Here is a 19499-nt window from a genome sequence, read left to right on the forward strand (position 1 = left end):
TTAAATAAAATCAAACTCGTGGTAAGCACGGAGAATGAACGTAGCGGGTACGTCGGAGCTCGGGGACGTCTCTTAGCGGCTCGTAACGCTAACGGCAGATACTCAGGAAGACTCGCTAACGGCAGGTAAGCACGGGAAGACCCGTGAAGATTTTTCAACACGATGAAAAATGTCCACGAGAGCCCCGAGTACCGACGAGTGGCCATTACCGTAAATCTCCGAGTTCGAATCAGGGCAAACTCGGGAGAGCTCTTGGAATGAACTCGTACCGTGGGACAGGGGTTTTAGGAAGTTCAGCATGTCCCCTACAACTCTCACCAACCTCGACAGATGCGCACAGTAAGCATTTTATCGGGATGCATCACAGCACAGTTTGGGAACAGCTCCATTCAAGGAAGAGCGGGTGTGCTGTGATTCAAATCGGGGGGGAGTGAATGGTGGAATTGGAGGAGCACGGAATCTTGGAGAATTATGATTCCATCCCGTTGTTCCAAAGACCACAAACCAGTCAGTCAGAGTTAACAGCTGCTGCTGGTAGAAGGAGCCATTAATCACTCTACCTTATCTAAGGGATTAATTACCTGATAGGGTACAGAGTGCAGGCTGCGGTGCCACAGGAGACCTCCTGTGAAGGAAAGGAGAACAACAGGTGAGTGTCACAGGTGGCATGGGATGCAGGCACGTGTGGCAACAGCAACGCAGGTGGGACGCAAACAAGATACTTGCAGGCTATGTTGTATAGACGGACAGCACACAGACACAATGCACGCAGGTATCACGCTGCAAGATACAAGATGGCGCAGCGCTAACGTTGCTGCTTTACAGCACCATAGACCCAGGTTCGATCCTGACTGCGGGTGCTGTCTGTGCGGAGGTTGTACATTCTCCCTGTGACCGCGTGGGTTTTCTTTGGGTTTTTCGGTTTTCTCCCAAAGACGTACAGGTTTGTAGGTTAATTGATTTGGTGTAAATGTAAAAACTGTCCCTAGTCACTCAGTCTGAACCAGCCTCTCAAACTTATATTCCTTCTCTCCAGAGATGCTGCCTGTCCCGCTGAGTTACTCCAGCATTCTGTGTCTATCTTCGGTGAAAACCGGCATCTGCAGTTCCTTCCTCCACACAGATAACAGGACAAGCCCAGAATAAAACATGATCTATCTGTGGTGATCACACTGCCTTGCTTGATGGTGAGTTTACTTTATTGCGAGTGGATTCTTTGTGATTGTTGGAGTTGCATGCAGCGAGTGCTCTTGGACACTGCACTGAAATCAGCCCGAGATTCCCCTTCCAACTCTCACCCGCTCACCGATCTGGGGCCCTGCACCTACTGCCACAACAGGCCTCTACTGCCCTCTGGAGACAAAATCCTACACTGCAGCACAGCCCATAGAACACACAGTGGGGAAAGCTTGCTCCTGACTTCACTAGTCCGCTGAATGCAATATCCCCAGTGTGCAGACACATATACACAAACACACATGGACACGCACACGGACACACACACATATACGGTGCTCACACACACATACACACGACGCATACTCACATACATGCACACGCACACATATACACACTCATACATACACACACATGCGCACATACATATATACACACTCATACACATACACACACACACACACACACACACACACACACACACACACACACACACATACACAGCCACACACACACACATACACGGAGACACATACACACACGCACAGTTAATGCAGAGTTCTATGAGTAGACAATGTCCAGACCACAGCACGAGCTGGCTGCGTGCATCGGATGCGGCTACTCACTTGTTTGGAGGACCCTGTGTGTTGGCCAGGACAGTGAAGTTGTTCCTCACACTGCGCAAACTCGCTAGGATCTGGGAAGAGAGTCGTCAGTCAACACCGAGCTAGATGGCACACGTTACACACAGCCGCGCAATATTCCCCATTCATGGTCCCACCAAACACTTGCAGGACGCGGGCAGCACGAGCTGGACGCTGAGTAAACCTCCCTCTGCACTCTCCTTAAATGAACCTCAGCCGCAACATCACAACAATACTGGGCACAGAGTGCTGGAGTAACTCAGCAGGTCAGGCACCATCACTGGACAACATGGATAGCTCGGGACTCTTGAAAACATCACCTAGCCATGTTCTCCAGAGATGCTGCCTGACCCACCGAGTTACTCCAGCACTTTGTTTAAGAAAGAACTGCAGATGCTGGAAAAATCGAAGGTAGACAAAATGCTGGAGCAACTCAGTGAGGCAGCATCTATGGAGCGAAGGAATAGGTGACGTTTCGGGACAAGACTCTCCTTCAGACTGATGTGGGGGTGGTGGGGGAGGGCAGAAGGAAGAGGCGGAGACTGGGCTAGTTTTTCACCTTAGTTTATTGTCATAAGGTCATAAGGAATAAGAGTAGAATTGGGCCATTCGACCCATCAAGTCTACTCCGCCATTCAATCATGGATGATCTATCTCCCTCCTAACCCCATTCTCCAGCCTTATCTCCATAACCTCTGACACCCATACCAATGAAGAATCTATCTATCTCTGCCTTAACAATACCCACTGAAGAAGGGTCTTGACCCGAAACGTCACCTATTCCTTCGTTCCATAGATGCTGCCTCACCCGCTGAGTTTCTCCAGCATTTTTGTCTACTCCAGCACTTTGTGTCCATTTGTGTATTAATCAGCATTTTCAGTTTTGTTTCTACATTTGGAACAATCTTGCTTAAACAACAGGATATTTCCCAATGGTGAGGCAACAGAGTGAGTTAAGGAGACTTCAAATATATTACCGTGGACTGTAAAAAAACACAGGGTGGTCTTTGGACCTGTCGTGGACTGAGATCTGGGATTTGAGGGGGATTAGTCAATAAAAAGTGGTGGAGTGGGATCAAGCAAAAACATGCAAACGATAGGTGGATGCAGGTGAGGGGGTTAAAAATAGAACAGTAAGAGAGTTAGATAGGGCTCTTAAAGATAGCGGAGTTAGGGGATATGGGGCGAAGGCAGGATTGACGATGGTCAGCCATGATTACAGTGAATGGTGGTGCTAGCTCAAAGGGCCGAATGGCCTACTCCTGCACCTATTGTCTATTGTCTAGAACAGACCCAAGGTCATTGCTGAAGCAGGGTCACTAGAGCTGTGAGGCAGGCAGCTGTTCTACTAGCTCTGCCTCTGTGTTGCTAGTGTAGAGGGTTAAACCATTAACCACAGGCTAGCCAGCTTCCTATCAGCAATGGGGAAGACCAACGTAACTCTGAGACTAAATTAATTGGCACTTGGGAAAGTAAGGGTTAATAAATGCCAGTCATTCAACTTTTAGGGACTTTCAGCAGACCTTTGAGAAAGTACCACCTAGCAGGCCCGTTGACTGAATTGCAGCCCCTGGGATTCGAGGGGATGTGGTGAGCTGGCTACGTTACTGAAAGCTGAGAGCAGATGGCTGTATTTCGGACGTTGGGGAAATCCTCAGGGTGTTCCCCAGGGGGTGAGTGTGTAACTGTCGCTCTGCCGACAACACGAGTGTGCAAATAGTGAGGCGATCACAAATAGTGAGGGTGGCATGGTGGCGCAGTGGTAGAGTTGCTGCCTCACAGCGCCAGAGACCCGGGTTCCATCCTGACTATGGGTGCTTGCTGTATGGAGTTTGTACGTTCTCCCCGTGACCTGCGTGGGTTTCCTCCTGCACTCCAAAGACGTACAGGTTTGTAGGTTAATCGGCTTGGTATAAATGTAAAAAATTGTTCCGAGTGTGTATAGGGTAGTGTTAATTGCTGGTCGGCACGGACTCGGTGGGCCGAAGGGCCTGTTTCCGTGCTGTATATCTAAACCAAACTAAACAGGCAGAACTGGGTGGACAGATTCTACTGGAAAGACTACTTCTCCAGTGTGAAGAAGGGGCTCGAACCGAAACATCACCTTTTCTCTTGAGGTGCTGCCTGGCCCGCTGAGTTACTCCAGCTATTTGTGCCTATCTTAGGGAACAAATGATTAGTGAAGTTTAACAAAGTGTGAGGTGATACATTTGGTGGGAAGAATTCGAACAACGAGGTGTAAACGAGAGAACAGGGGAGAGTTTAGGCATGGAAGGATAAGTTGAGAGCTGTTAAAGTATCAAATGAGATCCCTGGCTTTAGTATCAAGATGGGGAGTCAAATGCTAGATCCTGAAGGATGAATGAAGCCAAGATTAAAATAAAATGTAAGCGAAGGCTGATATTAGGTTAAAAATATAACAATTATCTGGAAATCAATAGGCGCAGTAAACGTAAGGGCACGAGAAGGGCAAAGAGAAAACAAGGGCACAAGAATTGCAGGAAGAAGAAGGAAACGCTAATCTTTTGTAAACAAGTTGGGAGAAAGTGAGCTAGGGGATAGGAGCAGAATTAGGCCATTCGGCCCATCAAGTCTACTCCGCCATTCAATCATGCCTGATCAATCTCACCTCTCCTTTTTCTCCAGAGATGCTGCCTGATCTGCTAAGTTACTCCAGCACTTTGTGGCCATCTAAGGAGCAGCTGAGATCTAGTTTCCACAGCTAATACTCCAGAGTGGGATTTTCGAGGGATTCCTATCGAGGTTGTGATAATGTTGCAGAGGGAGAGAATGAGGAAAAAGATAGCCTGGATGAAGGTGTTGAACATTCAACTTACCTGTGCGAAAGGTGTGACGATAAGGTCCTCGGTATGACTGGAAGAAAACAAACAGAGTTGACAACATGGACCAACAAGTTGGTAACAGACCCAGAAATCCCTCCTGACACATCTAATGACAGAGGCTGTGCACAGATGAGTAAGACAGGACAGAGATATAGAAGCAAGCAGCAGATAATGCATCTGTGAAGTACTTTGTAGAAATCTGGGAAAAGTGAATCTGAAGTTGGGATAGAAAGTAAGTAAAGATCAGCTGGGTCAGGCAGGATCTGTGGAAAAGGAAACACAGTGAATATTTCTGGTCAATGATCCGATGAAGGATCACCATACGACATGTTTCTTCTGAGTGTCTCTCCACAGACAGTCATTCACATTTGAGGGATTCCAACATTTTCTGGTTTATATCAATTTCCAGGATCTGGAACGCATTCGTTTCGTAAGAAATAAAGCACTTTTGACAGGAAGCACTTGCTACAGCGAGCTTTTGATGTAGAGCAGAGATCTGGGAGAGAGAGCATGAGGGCAAGGAAGAGGGCAACGCAGAAAGCGAAAGGGATCAAGGGAGAGGTTGAGAGAGGGGGGGTGGAAGAGAGAGTGGGAAAGTGAATGTGGGGATGGGATGATGGAGTGTAACTAAAGGTGAAGAGAAGAACGAGGGAGTGGGAGAAGAGAAAATAGGAGGGCGCGAACGTGAAGAGAGGGGTTAAAGGGACTGCATTTCAAGAGGTTTTTGAATGGATGCATGGATATGCAGAGCATGGAGGGATTTGGATCATATGCAGGCAGATAGACTAATTTGGCACAGACATTGCGGGCTGAAGGGCCTGTCCCTGTGCTGAACTGTTCTATAGTTCATGTACTGAGAAAGAGAGGGGGTGACCTCAGTGTAAGAGAGAGAGAGTGTTTAAATAATGTAACGTTGGGAATTTGTACTCACACATCACTGTTCACGGAGGAATTTCGAGACATTGCTTTGGGTGAGATGTCGTAGTCGCTGTCCGACCGATAGAGGAATGACTCTCGGCGCTGGCTCTGGGGATGAATGACCAGTCCTGGACTCGCTTGTGCATCCATCGGACTCCGAGCTGGAGACGGGCCATTCTCAACATCAAAACTGTGACATAAAGAGAGGACACGGCTGTAATTCACCCAGACTTCCCTACAAATGACTGAGCACTTGGAAAGTTCATAAAGTCAAAGCATCCTTTATTGTCATTCAGACCTTTCAGTCTGAACGAAATGTTGTGCCTCACAGTCATAACAGAGAATAAAATAACAACACATACAATGAACACAGATTTAACATCCACCACAGTGAGTCTACCAGGCCCTCCTCACTGTGATGGAAGGCAAAAGTTCATCAGATCATAAGGCACAGAATTATCCACTATACTCCACCATTTGATCATGGCTGATGTATTTTTCCCTCTCAACCCCATTCTCCTGACTTCTCCCCATAACCCCTGACATAACCCGCACCAATCAACAACCTCTCAAGCCAATGCTTTATAAATACCCAATAACCAACAAACCCCCCCTCCCCCTGCCATCTGTGGCAATGAATTCTACTGATTCACCACCCTCTGGCTAAAGGAATTCCTCCTTGCTGTTAGGTCATGAGTTAGTTTTAAATGGTCAATGCATTGGGTTTCAAATGTTGTTCTTCCTTCTCCTCCCTTCATGTTTTGTCTCTCCCCAAGGTACACACTCCCCGAACCATCCCACCACAACTAGAGAGCAGTCCTGAACTATTATCTACCTCATTGGAGATCCCATGGACCATCTTTGATCAGACTTTACTGGACTTTGTCTTGGACTAAACGTAATTGGAGTTATTCCCTTTATCATGTGTCTGTACACTGTGGGCGGCTCGATTGTAATCATGTACTGTCTTTCCACTGCCTGGTTACAATACGATACGATAGAACTTTATTTATCCCAGGAAGGAAATTGATCTGCCAACTGTCATAAAAACACAAAACACATGAAACATGAAATTAAAGTGAAGAGTGGAAAGGATTGGTGATGCGCTAAGACTGGAGAGGGAGTCAGTCTCAGCACGCAATAAAAGCTTTTCACGGAAGCTCGGAACGCGTGACAATAAACTAAACTGAATCCAATATCTCCTCTCCCCTGAAGCACAAGGACATGGAAGTTCTGCTGCAGCAATACGCAGGTCTGTTGGCCCACATCTGGTGTTTGCTGAGCAGCAAAGATTCTAGCTCCTCTAGCAGTTCTGGCCAGCATACCTTGGGGAGAATATATTGGCCTTGGACAAAGCATGGTACAGCTTCAACAGCTGAACGATGAGGAAAGATTAGGCACATCACGGAATGTATGTTTTGGAATTTACAGTTAATCAATCAAAACCTTTAGATATGTATAGTTATCGATGTAGTTGATGGGGAGGAACCATTTCCACTGGTTGGCAGGTTTGTGACTAGAGGGCTTGGTTGAAAAATGTGAACATGGCTTTTCATAAGGCCATGTGATAGGTGGAGAATTAGGCCATTTGGCCCAATTTTCCTGTCTTCTCCCCATAAGCCCTGACACTTCAGGAAAGAAGTTACAAAATACTGTACACTAGACAATGGGAAAGAGTTGACATTATCTTAGTTTAGTTTAGAGATTCAGTGCGGAAACAGGCCCTTCGGCCCACCGAGTCCCCACCGACCAGTGATCCCCGCACACTAACACTATCCTACACACACTAGGGACAATTATACATTGATACCAAGCCAATTAACCTACAAACCTGTACGTCTTTGGAGTGTGGGAGGAAACCGATGATCTCGGAGAAAACCCACGCAGGTCACGGCGAGAACGTACACATGCAACGCTGTGGGCAACATGGTGGCGCAGCAGGTAGAGTTGCTGCCTTACAGCGCCAGAGACCAGGGTTCAATCCTGACTAAAGGTGCTGTCTGTACGGAGTTTCTACTTTCTCCCTGTGACTGCGTGGTATCCTCCCACACTCCAAAGATGTACAGGTTTGTAGATCAATTGGCTTTTGTAAAATTGTAAATTGTCCATGGCGTGTGTAGGATAGTGCTAGTGTATGGGGTGATCGCTGGTTGTTGCTGGATCACTAAAGTAAAGTACTCAGCGCAACAAGTCCCACAAATTCCAATACTCAAACCCAGCACCAAAACTTTGAAACGGGGGAACTTTATCAGTGGTGTCTGACAAATCAACCTTCTTAGCAAAGGTGGACATTGACAATGACCTTCAGCAAGGCCTTCAATGGGGTGGCACTGTCTTGGGCCATCTGAGGAAATTGTTTTAAGATCAAGACCTCCAGCCTAGTACAAAGCTCACAGTCTCCCCTTAAGCTCAGTATGTTCTGGAACTTGGATAACCTATCGTTAAGGTGCGGCCGAGATATCACCAATGACATTCCCACAACATACTCCAATTGCAAGGCTAAGCAGAGCATTGTCAGCAGCCAGTCCCTGGCCAACAACCCCAGCACTGACACTCTACTTACAGGCAGTTTCCTTGCGGGCGAACCATATTATTTGCATGACCGGCACCACACTCCCCAGACAGATTCTGTTCTGAGCTCTGTCGTGGCACGGCATTACCAGGTGGGCTGGGATCAAGGTTCAAGGGCACCCGACGGGCCTTCTTTGAAACATCTCCACCAGCGGCACGGTGGCGCAGCGTTAGAGTTGCTACCTCACAGCGCCAGAGACCCGGGTTTGATTCTGACAAAGGGTGCTGTATGTACAGAGTTTGTACGTTCTCCCCGTGACCTGCGGGATCTCCGGTTTCCTCCTGAACTCCAAATACCTACAGGTTTGTAGGCTTGGTATAATTGTCCCTAGTTTGTATGTAGGATAGTGTTAGTGTGCGGGGTGATCGCTGGTCGGTTGGAGAAACTCAGCAGGTGAGGCAGCATCTATGGAGCAAAGGAAAAGTTGAAGTTTCGGGTCGAAACCCTTCTTCAGATGTAGGGGTGGGGTAAAAGAAAGGAAGAGGCAGAGACAGTGGGCTCAAACTATCATTGATGGGACTTTGCTGGCTTTACCTTACACTAAATGGTGCTCATCATGTTTCTATACACGATAAATGGCTTGAATGTAATCATGTATTGTCTTTGCGCTGACTGGATAGAACGCAACAAAAGCTTTTCACTGTACCTCGGTACACGTGACAATAAACTAAACTGACTAACTAGGAATCATCCTACCCACATCCACCCTGCTGGAGAAAGATCATTCACAAGTTGATAGTCCCTCTCTCCACAGATGCTGCCAAACATGTTATGTATTTCCAGCGTATCCTTTAGAGTTCCAGCAGCCAAAATCATTTGCTTTTATAGCCCACACTTTTGGGACGATGCGTTGCAAATTTCTGACATGGAAGCTGCCCTCAAAATCTAAGATAAATGAATGCAATTTTCATCACCTTGAGTGACCTACATTTCCATTGCACCTCTCACATTCATTTCAGGATGTCTCACAGCCAGTGAAGTACGTGCTGTGTAGTCATGTAGCAATGTAGGAACTGTGGCAGCCAACTGCAGACACAAGCTTCCACATACGACAACCTGAATCATTCATCACTGTTAGTGATCTTGACAGAGATACAAATATTCACAAGTGATAGGAGCAGAATGAGGCCATTTGTCCCGTCGCATTTACTCCACCATTCGATCATGGTTGATCTATCTCTCCCTCTCAACCCCATTCTCCTGCCCTCTCCACGTAACCTTTTTCACCATGAAACAAATCTCTGCTTTAAAAATACCCAATGACTTGGTCTTGAATTCTATGGCAATGAATTACACATTCTAGCTAAAGAAATTCCTCCTCATCTCAACAAAAACTTTTCACTGGACCTCGTTATACGTATAGGCTTGGATAGGGTGGATGTGGAGAGGATGTTTCCACTAGTGTGAGAGTCCAGGACTGGAGGCCACAGCTTCAGAATTAAAGGATGTTCTGTTAGGAAGGGGATGAGGAGAAATTTCTTTAGTTGGTGGTGAATTTGAGGAATTCTATCCCACAGAAGGCTGTGGAGGCCAAGTCAGTGCATTTTTTTAAGGCAGAGATAGATATATTCTTGAGTCGTACAGAGGTTATGCAGAGAAGGCAGGAGAATGGGGTTAGAATGGAGAGATAGATCAGATAGTTCAGATTGAATGGCGGAGTAGACTTGATGGTCAAATGGCCTAATTCTACTCCTACTCCTTATGACCTTATGACACTAATAAACTAAGCTGAAACACTAACTCACATCAGCATCATTACACTGGAGTTCAGGGGAACAGGTTGTATCTGAGGTTCTCTATTAGAGGAAGATGACTATAGGTGGGACACAGAATGCCACAATAATCCAATAGCATGTGGATCATCAATAGAGAAAGCAGAGGTACTGCAATATGCTGTGTACGTTCGACTAACTACAGTCTACTCTAGGTTGTGCAAGAATCCACGGCCACCTGGGATCTATGCCAATCTGGGCTTATTCATGAACAATATCTCAAAGTATTCATGACAGGTGTCAAAAGATAAGAACACGAGCTGACTGAAGTCAGATTAAGTCGATTCTGGCAAAAGATACAGAAGTGTGAAAACACACACCTCCAGATTGAGGGACACTTTCCTCCCAGTTGTTATCAGGCAATTGAACCATCCTACCACAACCAGAGAGCAGTGCTAAACTACTATCTACCTCATTGGTGACCCTCGGACTATCCTTGATCGGACATTTTTGGCTTTACCTTGCACTAAACGTTATTCCCTTTTCATATATCTATACATTGTAAACGGATCGATTGTAATCGTGTATTGTCTTTCCGCTGACTGGCTAGTCAACAAAAGCTTTTCACTGTAACAACTAAACACGTGAGAATAAACTAAACTGGGGTCAAGGAAAGAGCGTTCACGTCGCGGCCCTGTTTCCACCAATCTTTCCACCACCACACACAAGAAGCACAAGGCAGACACCATTGTATGCAGATGCCGAGAAATGTGATCAGCTCTGGCTGGACAACATCTACTCTTGTGTGTGGACTCGACAAGAAGAATAAACTAATCTGAACTAAACTATAAAATCATCATCCCACGAGCTTAAAACACAAGACATCACCACAAACACTGGATGAGCATCGACAGAAGCTTCACTAATTGCATGCTTGCAACCAGTGTTTATTTTATCTACATCTTCTCACCACCCTTCCTCACATACTCTAGGATTAAATATCCTATACCCTCGCCCTTATCCTTCACTCTGCTTAAACAAGTCCTACGTTGGTCTGAGAAGCGATGATGCTTTTCATTCCACCTTCAACTGTCCTCCTGGATTGCACAGTCACAACTCACAGTTCTGATCTTAGCTCATTGCCAACATACACACCAGCACAAGTTCATTTCTCTTCTGTACTCAATCCAAGTCAGAACACAGAACAACATAGTCACGGAAAACAGTTAGATAGACACAAAATGCAGGGGTAACTCAGCGGGACAGGCAGCATCTCTGGAGAGAAGGAATGGGTGACTTTCGAGACCCTTCTTCAGACTCGACCCGAAATGTCACGCATTCCTTCTCTCCAGAGATGCTGGCTGTCCCGCTGAGTTAATCCAGCATGCTGTGTCTATCCTCAATGTAAACCAGCATCTGAAGTTACTTCCTACACATTTGTTCAAAAATCAACAGTGTGGACTCAATGAGCGCATCTACACTGGAATGACTCTGATTCTGTGCAGGTTGGAGCTAGTGCTTGAGCCCTTGTGGCCCCAGGATTGAGCTGCTGTTTTAGACCTTCTGAGTCTAGGTTGGAGCTAGCGTTTGAGTCCAGCGACTCCAGGATGGAGCTGGTGTTTTAGTCCAGCAGCTCCAAGACGGAGCTGGCGTTCGTACGCTTGCGGTAGCAGCATACAGCTGATGTCTGGTCACCCGTGGCTCCAGGATGGAGCTGGTGTCTGGGTGCCCGTGGCTCCAGGGTGGAGCTGGTGTCTGGGTGCCCGTGGCTCCAGGGTGGAGCTGTGTCTGTTGCTATTTGTCATCGCCCCTTCTTCCCCGAATCACTGTGCAAGATCGCCGGCAACGACCCACCAACCTAAGAGTCCTGGTGAATCGCTGTTTCTTAATGTCTTCCTCATTGAAGGAGAAATGCATAACACCGTTCCACCCAGGGCTGCAGTCCTATCCTCGGCTACATCCGAGAAGCCACTTCGCGACCCACACAGGCAGAAATAGCCGGGAGAACTTGCACAGTTCAACTTCCCCCAGCACTTTAGTCACTTCTCTCTGTCCCGAGGTAGCACGACAGCCGCGAAAACCCGGACACTGGCACATTGCTCTGGACCGGACCGGGGCTTCTCATTTGAGAAACACGTCAGACGACCTTCATGGGCAGGGGAGATAAGACAAGACTGTGTAGGAAGGAACTGCAGATAGATGCTGGTTGTGCTCCAAATATAGACACTGAAATTCTGGAGTAACTCAGCGGGACAGACAGCATCTCTGGTGATTTTATTTTAACCGGAGATGCTGCCTGACCCGCTGAGTTACTGCAGCATTTTGTGTCTATCTTCGTTGCAAACCAGCATCTGCAGTTCCTTCCTACACATAAGAGAGAAGCTGTTCTCTCGCTCTTCCCCTCTCTTGTGCTACTAGTCCATGTGCAGCGAACTTCAGTTCTGTTTAGTTTATTGTCAGGCCATCAATGTCAAGGTACAGGGAAACGCTTTTGTTGCGTGCTAACCAGTCAGCAGAAAGACAATACATGATTACAATCGAGCCGTTCACAGTATACAGATACATGATAAGGGAATAACATTTAGTGCAAGGTAAAGCCAGTAAATTCCGATCATAGACTGTCCGAGGGTCACCAATGAGATAGATAGTAGTTCAGGACTGCTCTCTAGTTGTGATGGTTTAAATTGAAGATAGGCATAAAATGCTGGAGTAACTCAGCGGGACAGGCAGCATCTCTGAAGAGAAGGAATGGATGGGCGACATTTAAAATATGAAGTAGAGTACCAGCCCAAAACATCACCCATTTTTTTCTCCAGAGATGCTGCTTGACCCGTTGAGTTACTCCAAAGAATGTGTGTGAGGTCACGACACACTGCAACCCAGTATTGACATCTGCAGGAGGAACCAACCACAGCCAGAAGAGCACAGTGTGGGCAACAGGGTCTGTGGATATCCATAGGAAAATAAAATACTGCAGATGCTGCAAATCAGAATGAAACCCAGGAGATGCTGGAGATGATTGACAAGCAAAGCCCCATCAACAGATAGAGGAGCAACCAACAGTGCTGATCAATAACCTTCCATCAATGTCAATAGTTACATAGAAAATAAGTGCAGGAGTAGGCCATTCGGCCCTTTGAGCCATTCAATATGATCATGGTTGATCATCTAAAATCAGTATCCTGTTCCTGCTTTTTCCCCATATCCCTTGATTCCGTTAACCCTCAGAGCTAAATCTAATTCTCTCTTGAAAACATCGGTGAATTGTCCTCCACTGCCTTCTGTGGCAGAGAATTCCACAAATTCACAACTTTGAGAAACACTGCCTGCGCGGCTGTGTATTTCCAGCACTTTCTGATTATGTTGCAGCTCCTTTAGAGATTTTATTATTCCCAGACTGCCACAAAAGACTTAAAGTCAAAAGAATGTAGAGTTAGCATTGTAAAGAAGCAACTACATAACCTGTTTATTACATAATCATGACCCCGGCAAAATAATAGCTGGGATGATTGTGAATACGCACCTGTTCACTCACTCAATGCGTTTTGGACCAATTTCCTACCTAAATGAGATCACCAACTTTGCAGCCTTGTTGCTGCCCCTCTGAGAGTGCGGCACTACCTCAACACTGCCCCTCCCACAGTGAATCACTCACTCGGTCTCATGTTCAGCCACCAATGTATTTCTTGTACCATCAGCCTCCTGAAGCAGGGCAAGAATTTCCCCCTAGATCAAGGCAGACATTGAACTAATGGAGTTTAAGAGGGAACTGCAGATGCTGGAGAATCGAAGGTTACACAAAAAAGCTGGAGAAACTCAGCGGGTGCAGCAGCATCTATGGAGTGAAGGAAATAGGCAACGTTTCGGGCCGAAACCCTTCTTCAGACTGATCGGGGGCGGGGGTGGGTGGGGACAAGAAAGGGAAAAGGAGGAGTAGCCAGAAGGCTGGGGGATGGGAGGAGACAGCAGGGGGGCTGAGGAAGGGGAGGAGACAGCAAGGACTAACAAAATTGGGAGAATTCGATGTTCATACGGGCTCCTCCTCCTTTGTCCTTTCTTGTCCCCGCCCACCCCTGCCCCCGATCAGTCTGAAGAAGGGTTTCGGCCCGAAACGTTGCCTATTTCCTTCGCTCCATAGATGCTGCTGCACCCGCTGAGTTTCTCCAGCTTTTTTGTGTAACCTTGAACTAATGGAATAGCCTTAGACTGGAGCTTCATATATCATGCAGGGACCACTTTGCAGTTAGGGTGGCACAAGGTGCAGCGGTTAGTACTGCTGCCTCACATTTCCACCATCCTGGATCTGATCATAATCTCTGGAGTTATTTATGTGGAGTTTGCATGTTCGCATAGTGACTGCATGTGTGCTCTGGTTTCCTTCCACATGACAAAGATGTGTGGGTTAGTAAGTCATTTGGTTCCTGCGAATTACCCCTGGTGTAGTTGGGTGGTGGGGATTCTTAGTTGATATGTGAGAGGGTGGCAAGGTGGCACAGTGGTAGAGTTGCTGCCTCACAGCGCCGGAGACTCGGGTTCGATCCCAACTACGGGTGCTGTCTGTACGAAGTTTGTACATTCTCCCTGTGACCTGTGTGGGTTTTCTCCAGGATCTTTGGTTTCCTCCCACACCCCAAAAACATACAGGTTTATAGGTTAATTAGGTTGGTATAATTGTAAATTGTCCCTAATGTGTGTCAGATAGTGTTAGTGTGCGGGGATTGCTGGTCGGTGCGGACTCAGTGGGCCGAAGGACATGTTTCCGTGCTGTATTTCTAAACTAAACTAAACTAAGAACGGTAAATTAGTGGAGGAATGGGATTGCTGCAAGACCCTGCATAAACCCGATGGGCTAAATAACCTTCTATGTTGCTCTGAATTGCTCTTGGTCAGATAATACTTTAGCTCGGTGGAAAGATGTTGTCCAATAAATCCTGATCAGTCAGAGCTGGTGTAGACAGGGAAACCAAACTCAGGTTCAACACTGGAGCGCCTCATTTCCATGAGTCTGAAGAAGGGTCTTGACGTCACCCATTCCTTCCACCCAGTAGACACATAAAATGCTGGAGTAACTCAGCTGGACAGGCAGCATCTAATTCCTTAGAGACATGCCGAGCTCAACGCAAATGAGGCGTCATAATTATCACGGCCCAATGTTCCAGCACGACTGTAACTTAATTGCAGCGGTATTTCTGAGACCCATAAAAACAGATCATCGGATGGAATTAAATAATGCCAAGTGGGTATGGGAGACACATCCAGACTAATGATGGAGACACTTCTGCAATCAGAGCAAGGATAGAGGTGGATTGCTGAGAACAAAGATGCACAACTTGTCGGCAGAACAGTACAGATGTCACACTGTAATTAATCAACCTATTGAACAAGGATGGTTGTGCTTACTATCAATAAAAAAACTAATGAGGTGAACAGATCAGGATGGATGTGTTTCAGTACCATGTTACAATGTGCAGTACTCCATTACTTCACTAATCAATATGTCATGACATGAGTACAACAAAATAAAAGTGTATTAAGGAAATTAAAGTGACAATGGTTATGTTGGAAGGAACTGCAGATGCTGGTTTCAATTGAAGATAGACTCAAAATGCTGGAGTCATTCAGCAGGACAGGCAGCATCTCTGGAGAGAAGGAATGGGTGATGTTTCCTTCCCTTCTCTCCAGAGATGCCACCTGTCCCGCTGAGTTACTCCAGCATTTTGTGTCTATCCAGTGTAAACCTGCATCTGCAGTTCCTTCCGACACTCTTTATCCACATACATCTCTTTGAGATGGACTGATGGGGTGACAGATGTAATGAGGCAGCATGGTCAACCAAGTAATGTGCGCGGGGGAATCCAACAGAACTGGCACACGGTGTGGGCAGTCATGAGAAGGGTCCATCCTCACCAGAGGAGAAACTGTTGGATATTCGGCAGGGAGCTGGGAATGGTGAAAGTCTTCAAATGGGAAGATAGATCGTTCATGATTGAATGGCAGGGTAGACTCGATGGGCCGATTGGCCTAATTCTGCTCCTATCACATAAACTTATTATGAACTTGCGCGGAGCCTGAATCCATTTGCAGGTAAAAAGAAGAGTCTTGATCCGAAACGTCACCCATTCCTTGTCTCCAGAGATGCTGCCTGTCCTGCTGAGTTACTACAGCATTTTGTGTACTGAATCATCCTACCACAATTAGAGAGCAGTTCTGAACTACTATCTATCTCATTGGTGACCCTCAGACTATATCTGATTTGACTTTACTTTGCACTAAACATTATTCCCTTATCATGTATCTATATACTGTAAATGGTTCGATTGTAATCATGTATTGTCTTTCCACTGACTGGTCAGCACGCAACAAAAGCTTTTCACTGTACCTCGGTACACGTGACAATAAACTAAACTGAACTGAGTATGTGAAGGATGCTGGTTTAAACTGAAGATAAACAGAAAAAGCTGGAGTAACTCAGCAGGACAGGCAGCATCTCTGGAGAGAAGGAATAGGTGACATTTCGGGTCGAGACCCTTCTTCTGAACTGAAACTGTCTATCTTCGGTGTAAACCAGCATGTGCAGTTCCTTCCTGCACATCCAGGTCAATCATGCCAGGTTTTAGGTCAAGTGCAGCGCTCCGAGCCCCTGGCTCCGGGTATTAGTAACAGCTGAGGAGGAGGGCGTGTGTGTGGAGTCGGTGACGCCAGTCAGCCCCGGCCCCTTCTGTTTCACTATGACGACAGAGCCATTCATTTCCAGCTCATACCTTGGCCAGACGCCAAGTAGCTACACACAGCTCAATCCGTGGCTGCCAGTTCCCCGCAACCCACCACGCTGTACACCTAAACCATCTCTTGTGCACACTCATCAAATTCCCAGCACTCACTTATTGCTGTATTTAACACGAAGATAGACAGACAGACACAAAATGCTGGAGTCACTCAGTGGGACAGGCAGCATCTCTGGAGAGAAGGAGTTTCAGGTCGAGACCCTTCTTCAGATTCTTAACACGTGCAGTGTTTCTTTTAGCAATAAAAACACAAACTGCTGGAGGAACACAGCGTGCCAAACAGCTTCTTGGAGGCAAAGGAACAGTTGACGTTTCGGGTCAAGACCCGGCGACAGCATTTAATTTCATCAAATTTCCGCTCGATGTCTTTTTTGTATGTGCAGGCAGTTATAAAAACCTTTTTCACTGTACCTCGGTACACTTGACAATAAACTAAAGTAAACTTTAAACTATAGAAGACGATTAAAAGAAAAAATATGCATGTACTCGAGAATTATCCCTTGATGTGCCGATATGATTGAAAATGGGTATAAAAAACATTTTAAGTCCTTGCTGGGAAAGATTAATTGACCTCTCTACATTGTCTCAATGAGAAAGCGGGATAATTTAGAATTGATGAAGATAGACACAAAATGCTGGAGTAGCTCAGCGGGTCAGGCAGCATCTCTGGAGAGAAGGAATAGGTGACGTTTCGTATCGAGACCCTTCTTCAGACTGGGAATTTGTGTAAATGGGTGTTCGATGATAAATAAGCACAGCCTGGGTGGGCCAAAGGGCCTATTTCCATACTGTATCTCTTAAACTAAGCTAAATAACTTATTTTTAAAATATTCCTTAATTTCTCTGAACAATTGACAGTAAAAGTTTGAATTTCTGTAGGAAACAGCAGACTGAATTGGTTCCATATTTAGTTGTGAATTTTGGCAGACTTTGGTTTTATTTTTTTAAGTCAAGTCACTTTTATTTCTATAGCACATTTAAAAAACAACTCTCGTTGGCCAAAGTGTTTTACATTGGTGGAGGTACTAACATTATACAACAGTGGTTCATAGATTAAGTACATACATAAATACATACACATAGCCCTCGCTCAGAGCACGTCAAGAAAGGCTTGAGAGTTAATGGAGGGAGTGAATGCGAAGGGAGTGGACTGAGAGTATTCAGCCTCTGTGTTGGGTTAACATTCACTGCAGGCAGCCCCCTGCCCTGTCAACCCTTCGTAATTCTGTCAACAGTCTGAAGCCTTTTAATCAGTGTTTTTTCTACAAGCATGAGTTGGGGAGTTATTTTTAATGAGCGTATTATTTCTGGGAAACTTGCGTCATGTTATTAGTCCCTGAGCTAATTCAACCATCTGTGTGTTTCTTGGGATCACAGGCTGGGAGTATCACATAACATTTGACACTTTGAGATCATAAATTATTGCAGAGATTGATGCTTTGAAGTGTGAATTTGATTGTTGAGTATGCTCATTTCAAATTTAGATTGCGCATAAGAATTTGGGGTGGCACGGTGGCGCAGCGGTAGAGTTTCTGCCATTACAATGCTCACAGCGCCAGAGACCCGAGTTCGATCCCGACTACGGGTGCTGTCTGTATGGAGTTTCTACGTTCTCCCCGTTTCCCGCGTGGGTTTTCTCCGATATCTTCAGTTTCCTCACACACTCCAAAGACATTCAGGATTGCAGGTTAATTGGCTTGGTATAAATGTAAAATTGTCCCTAGTGTGTGTAGGATACTGTTAATGTGTGGGGATTGCTGGTCGGTGGGCCTGTTTCCATGCTGTATCTCTAAACTAATTAATCTAAACCTTTGTAATGTCTTAAGTTTAAAATGCTGGCACGGAATTGTGTTGATTCAAGATTCCCTGTGGAAAATACTAAAAGGTTTGTGTTAGGAACTAACTGTGATTATACTTTAAATCAACTTTCTAAGTATTTTGTTTTAATTGCTTTTGTCTTACATGACTTAAATTCAAATACAGGATCTTATTTGGAATTATGTTGTTGCAATTACTGTGACTGTTTCCTTTCTCGGCCTCTTAAGATGTATTCAGAAATTGTAAAAGAAAATTCTGCACCCATTCAGCGCCTGAAAAGGGTAGCAGAGTTAACATTTCAGGTTGAAAACCTCAGATGCTATGTGTTAACATCTTCTGGTTTTATTCCATATTGCCAGTGTGATTGCAGCAAGATTACGATATTTTATATCAACTAAACTTTTCTAAGGATTTTGTTTTAATTACTCTTGCCTTACATGGTTTAAATTCAAATACAGGGTCTTATTTGGAATTATTTTCATAGTCATAGAGAGTCATAGAGTGTTACAGTGTGGAAATAGGCCCTTCGGCCCAACTTGCCCACACTGGCCAACGTGTCCCAGCTATGCTATTCCCACCTGCCCACGGTCCATATCTCTCGAACCCTGTCCTAACCATGTACCTGTCTATCTGTTTCCTAAACGTTGGGCTAGTCCCAGCCTCAACTACCTCCTCTGGCAGCTTGTTCCATACACCCACCGCCTTTGAGTGAAAAAGTCACCCCTCAGATTCCTAACAAATCTTTTCCCCTTCACCTTGTATGTCCTCTGGTCCTCGATTCACTTACTCTGGGCAAGAGATATGGACATCTGTACAATACCCTTCCATGTGGTGGCAGGAAAACAGTTTATTTCCCTCTGCCTTTTATTGCCTTCGACACACCCCCCTTGAATTCCTCCTGTTGCTACAGATACATCTTTTCATGCAGGCATATTGAGGTTTTGATTTCACCGTGAAACCTAATCTTTCCTTCAGTTTAATATACTCATTTGGAAGACTACAACATGGAAGAGACTTGTCACATTATTGAT

General features: G+C 45.7%; 1 protein-coding gene and 1 long non-coding RNA gene across 5 annotated transcripts in view; one reads left to right on the forward strand and one right to left on the reverse strand.

The window, feature by feature from the left end:
• LOC129714563 (uncharacterized) overlaps positions 1-5737 on the forward strand; it is a 77474-nt gene extending 71737 nt beyond the window's left edge. Inside the window, exons 4-5 of the long non-coding RNA XR_008726364.1 lie at positions 1037-1187; positions 4467-5737. This is a non-coding gene — a long non-coding RNA (uncharacterized LOC129714563). The remainder of the gene's footprint in view (positions 1-1036; positions 1188-4466) is intronic.
• The window catches only part of pde4a (phosphodiesterase 4A, cAMP-specific), a 170896-nt gene that overhangs the window by 24475 nt on the left and 126922 nt on the right, over positions 1-19499 (reverse strand). For 3 of the 4 annotated variants that reach the window (XM_055664262.1, XM_055664263.1, XM_055664261.1), the window contains 4 exons: positions 5595-5771; positions 4658-4694; positions 1803-1873; positions 582-625 (listed from right to left, as the gene is read on the reverse strand). In XM_055664262.1, the coding sequence (XP_055520237.1) occupies positions 582-625; positions 1803-1873; positions 4658-4694; positions 5595-5771 (329 nt within the window). Of the gene's footprint in view, positions 1-581; positions 626-1802; positions 1874-4657; positions 4695-5594; positions 5772-11723; positions 13616-19499 lie in introns of those variants that run through there. The other variant, XM_055664264.1, reaches the window with a different exon arrangement.

Source organism: Leucoraja erinacea, chromosome 39, assembly GCF_028641065.1.
Source record: "Leucoraja erinacea ecotype New England chromosome 39, Leri_hhj_1, whole genome shotgun sequence".
Lineage (NCBI taxonomy): Eukaryota > Metazoa > Chordata > Chondrichthyes > Rajiformes > Rajidae > Leucoraja > Leucoraja erinaceus.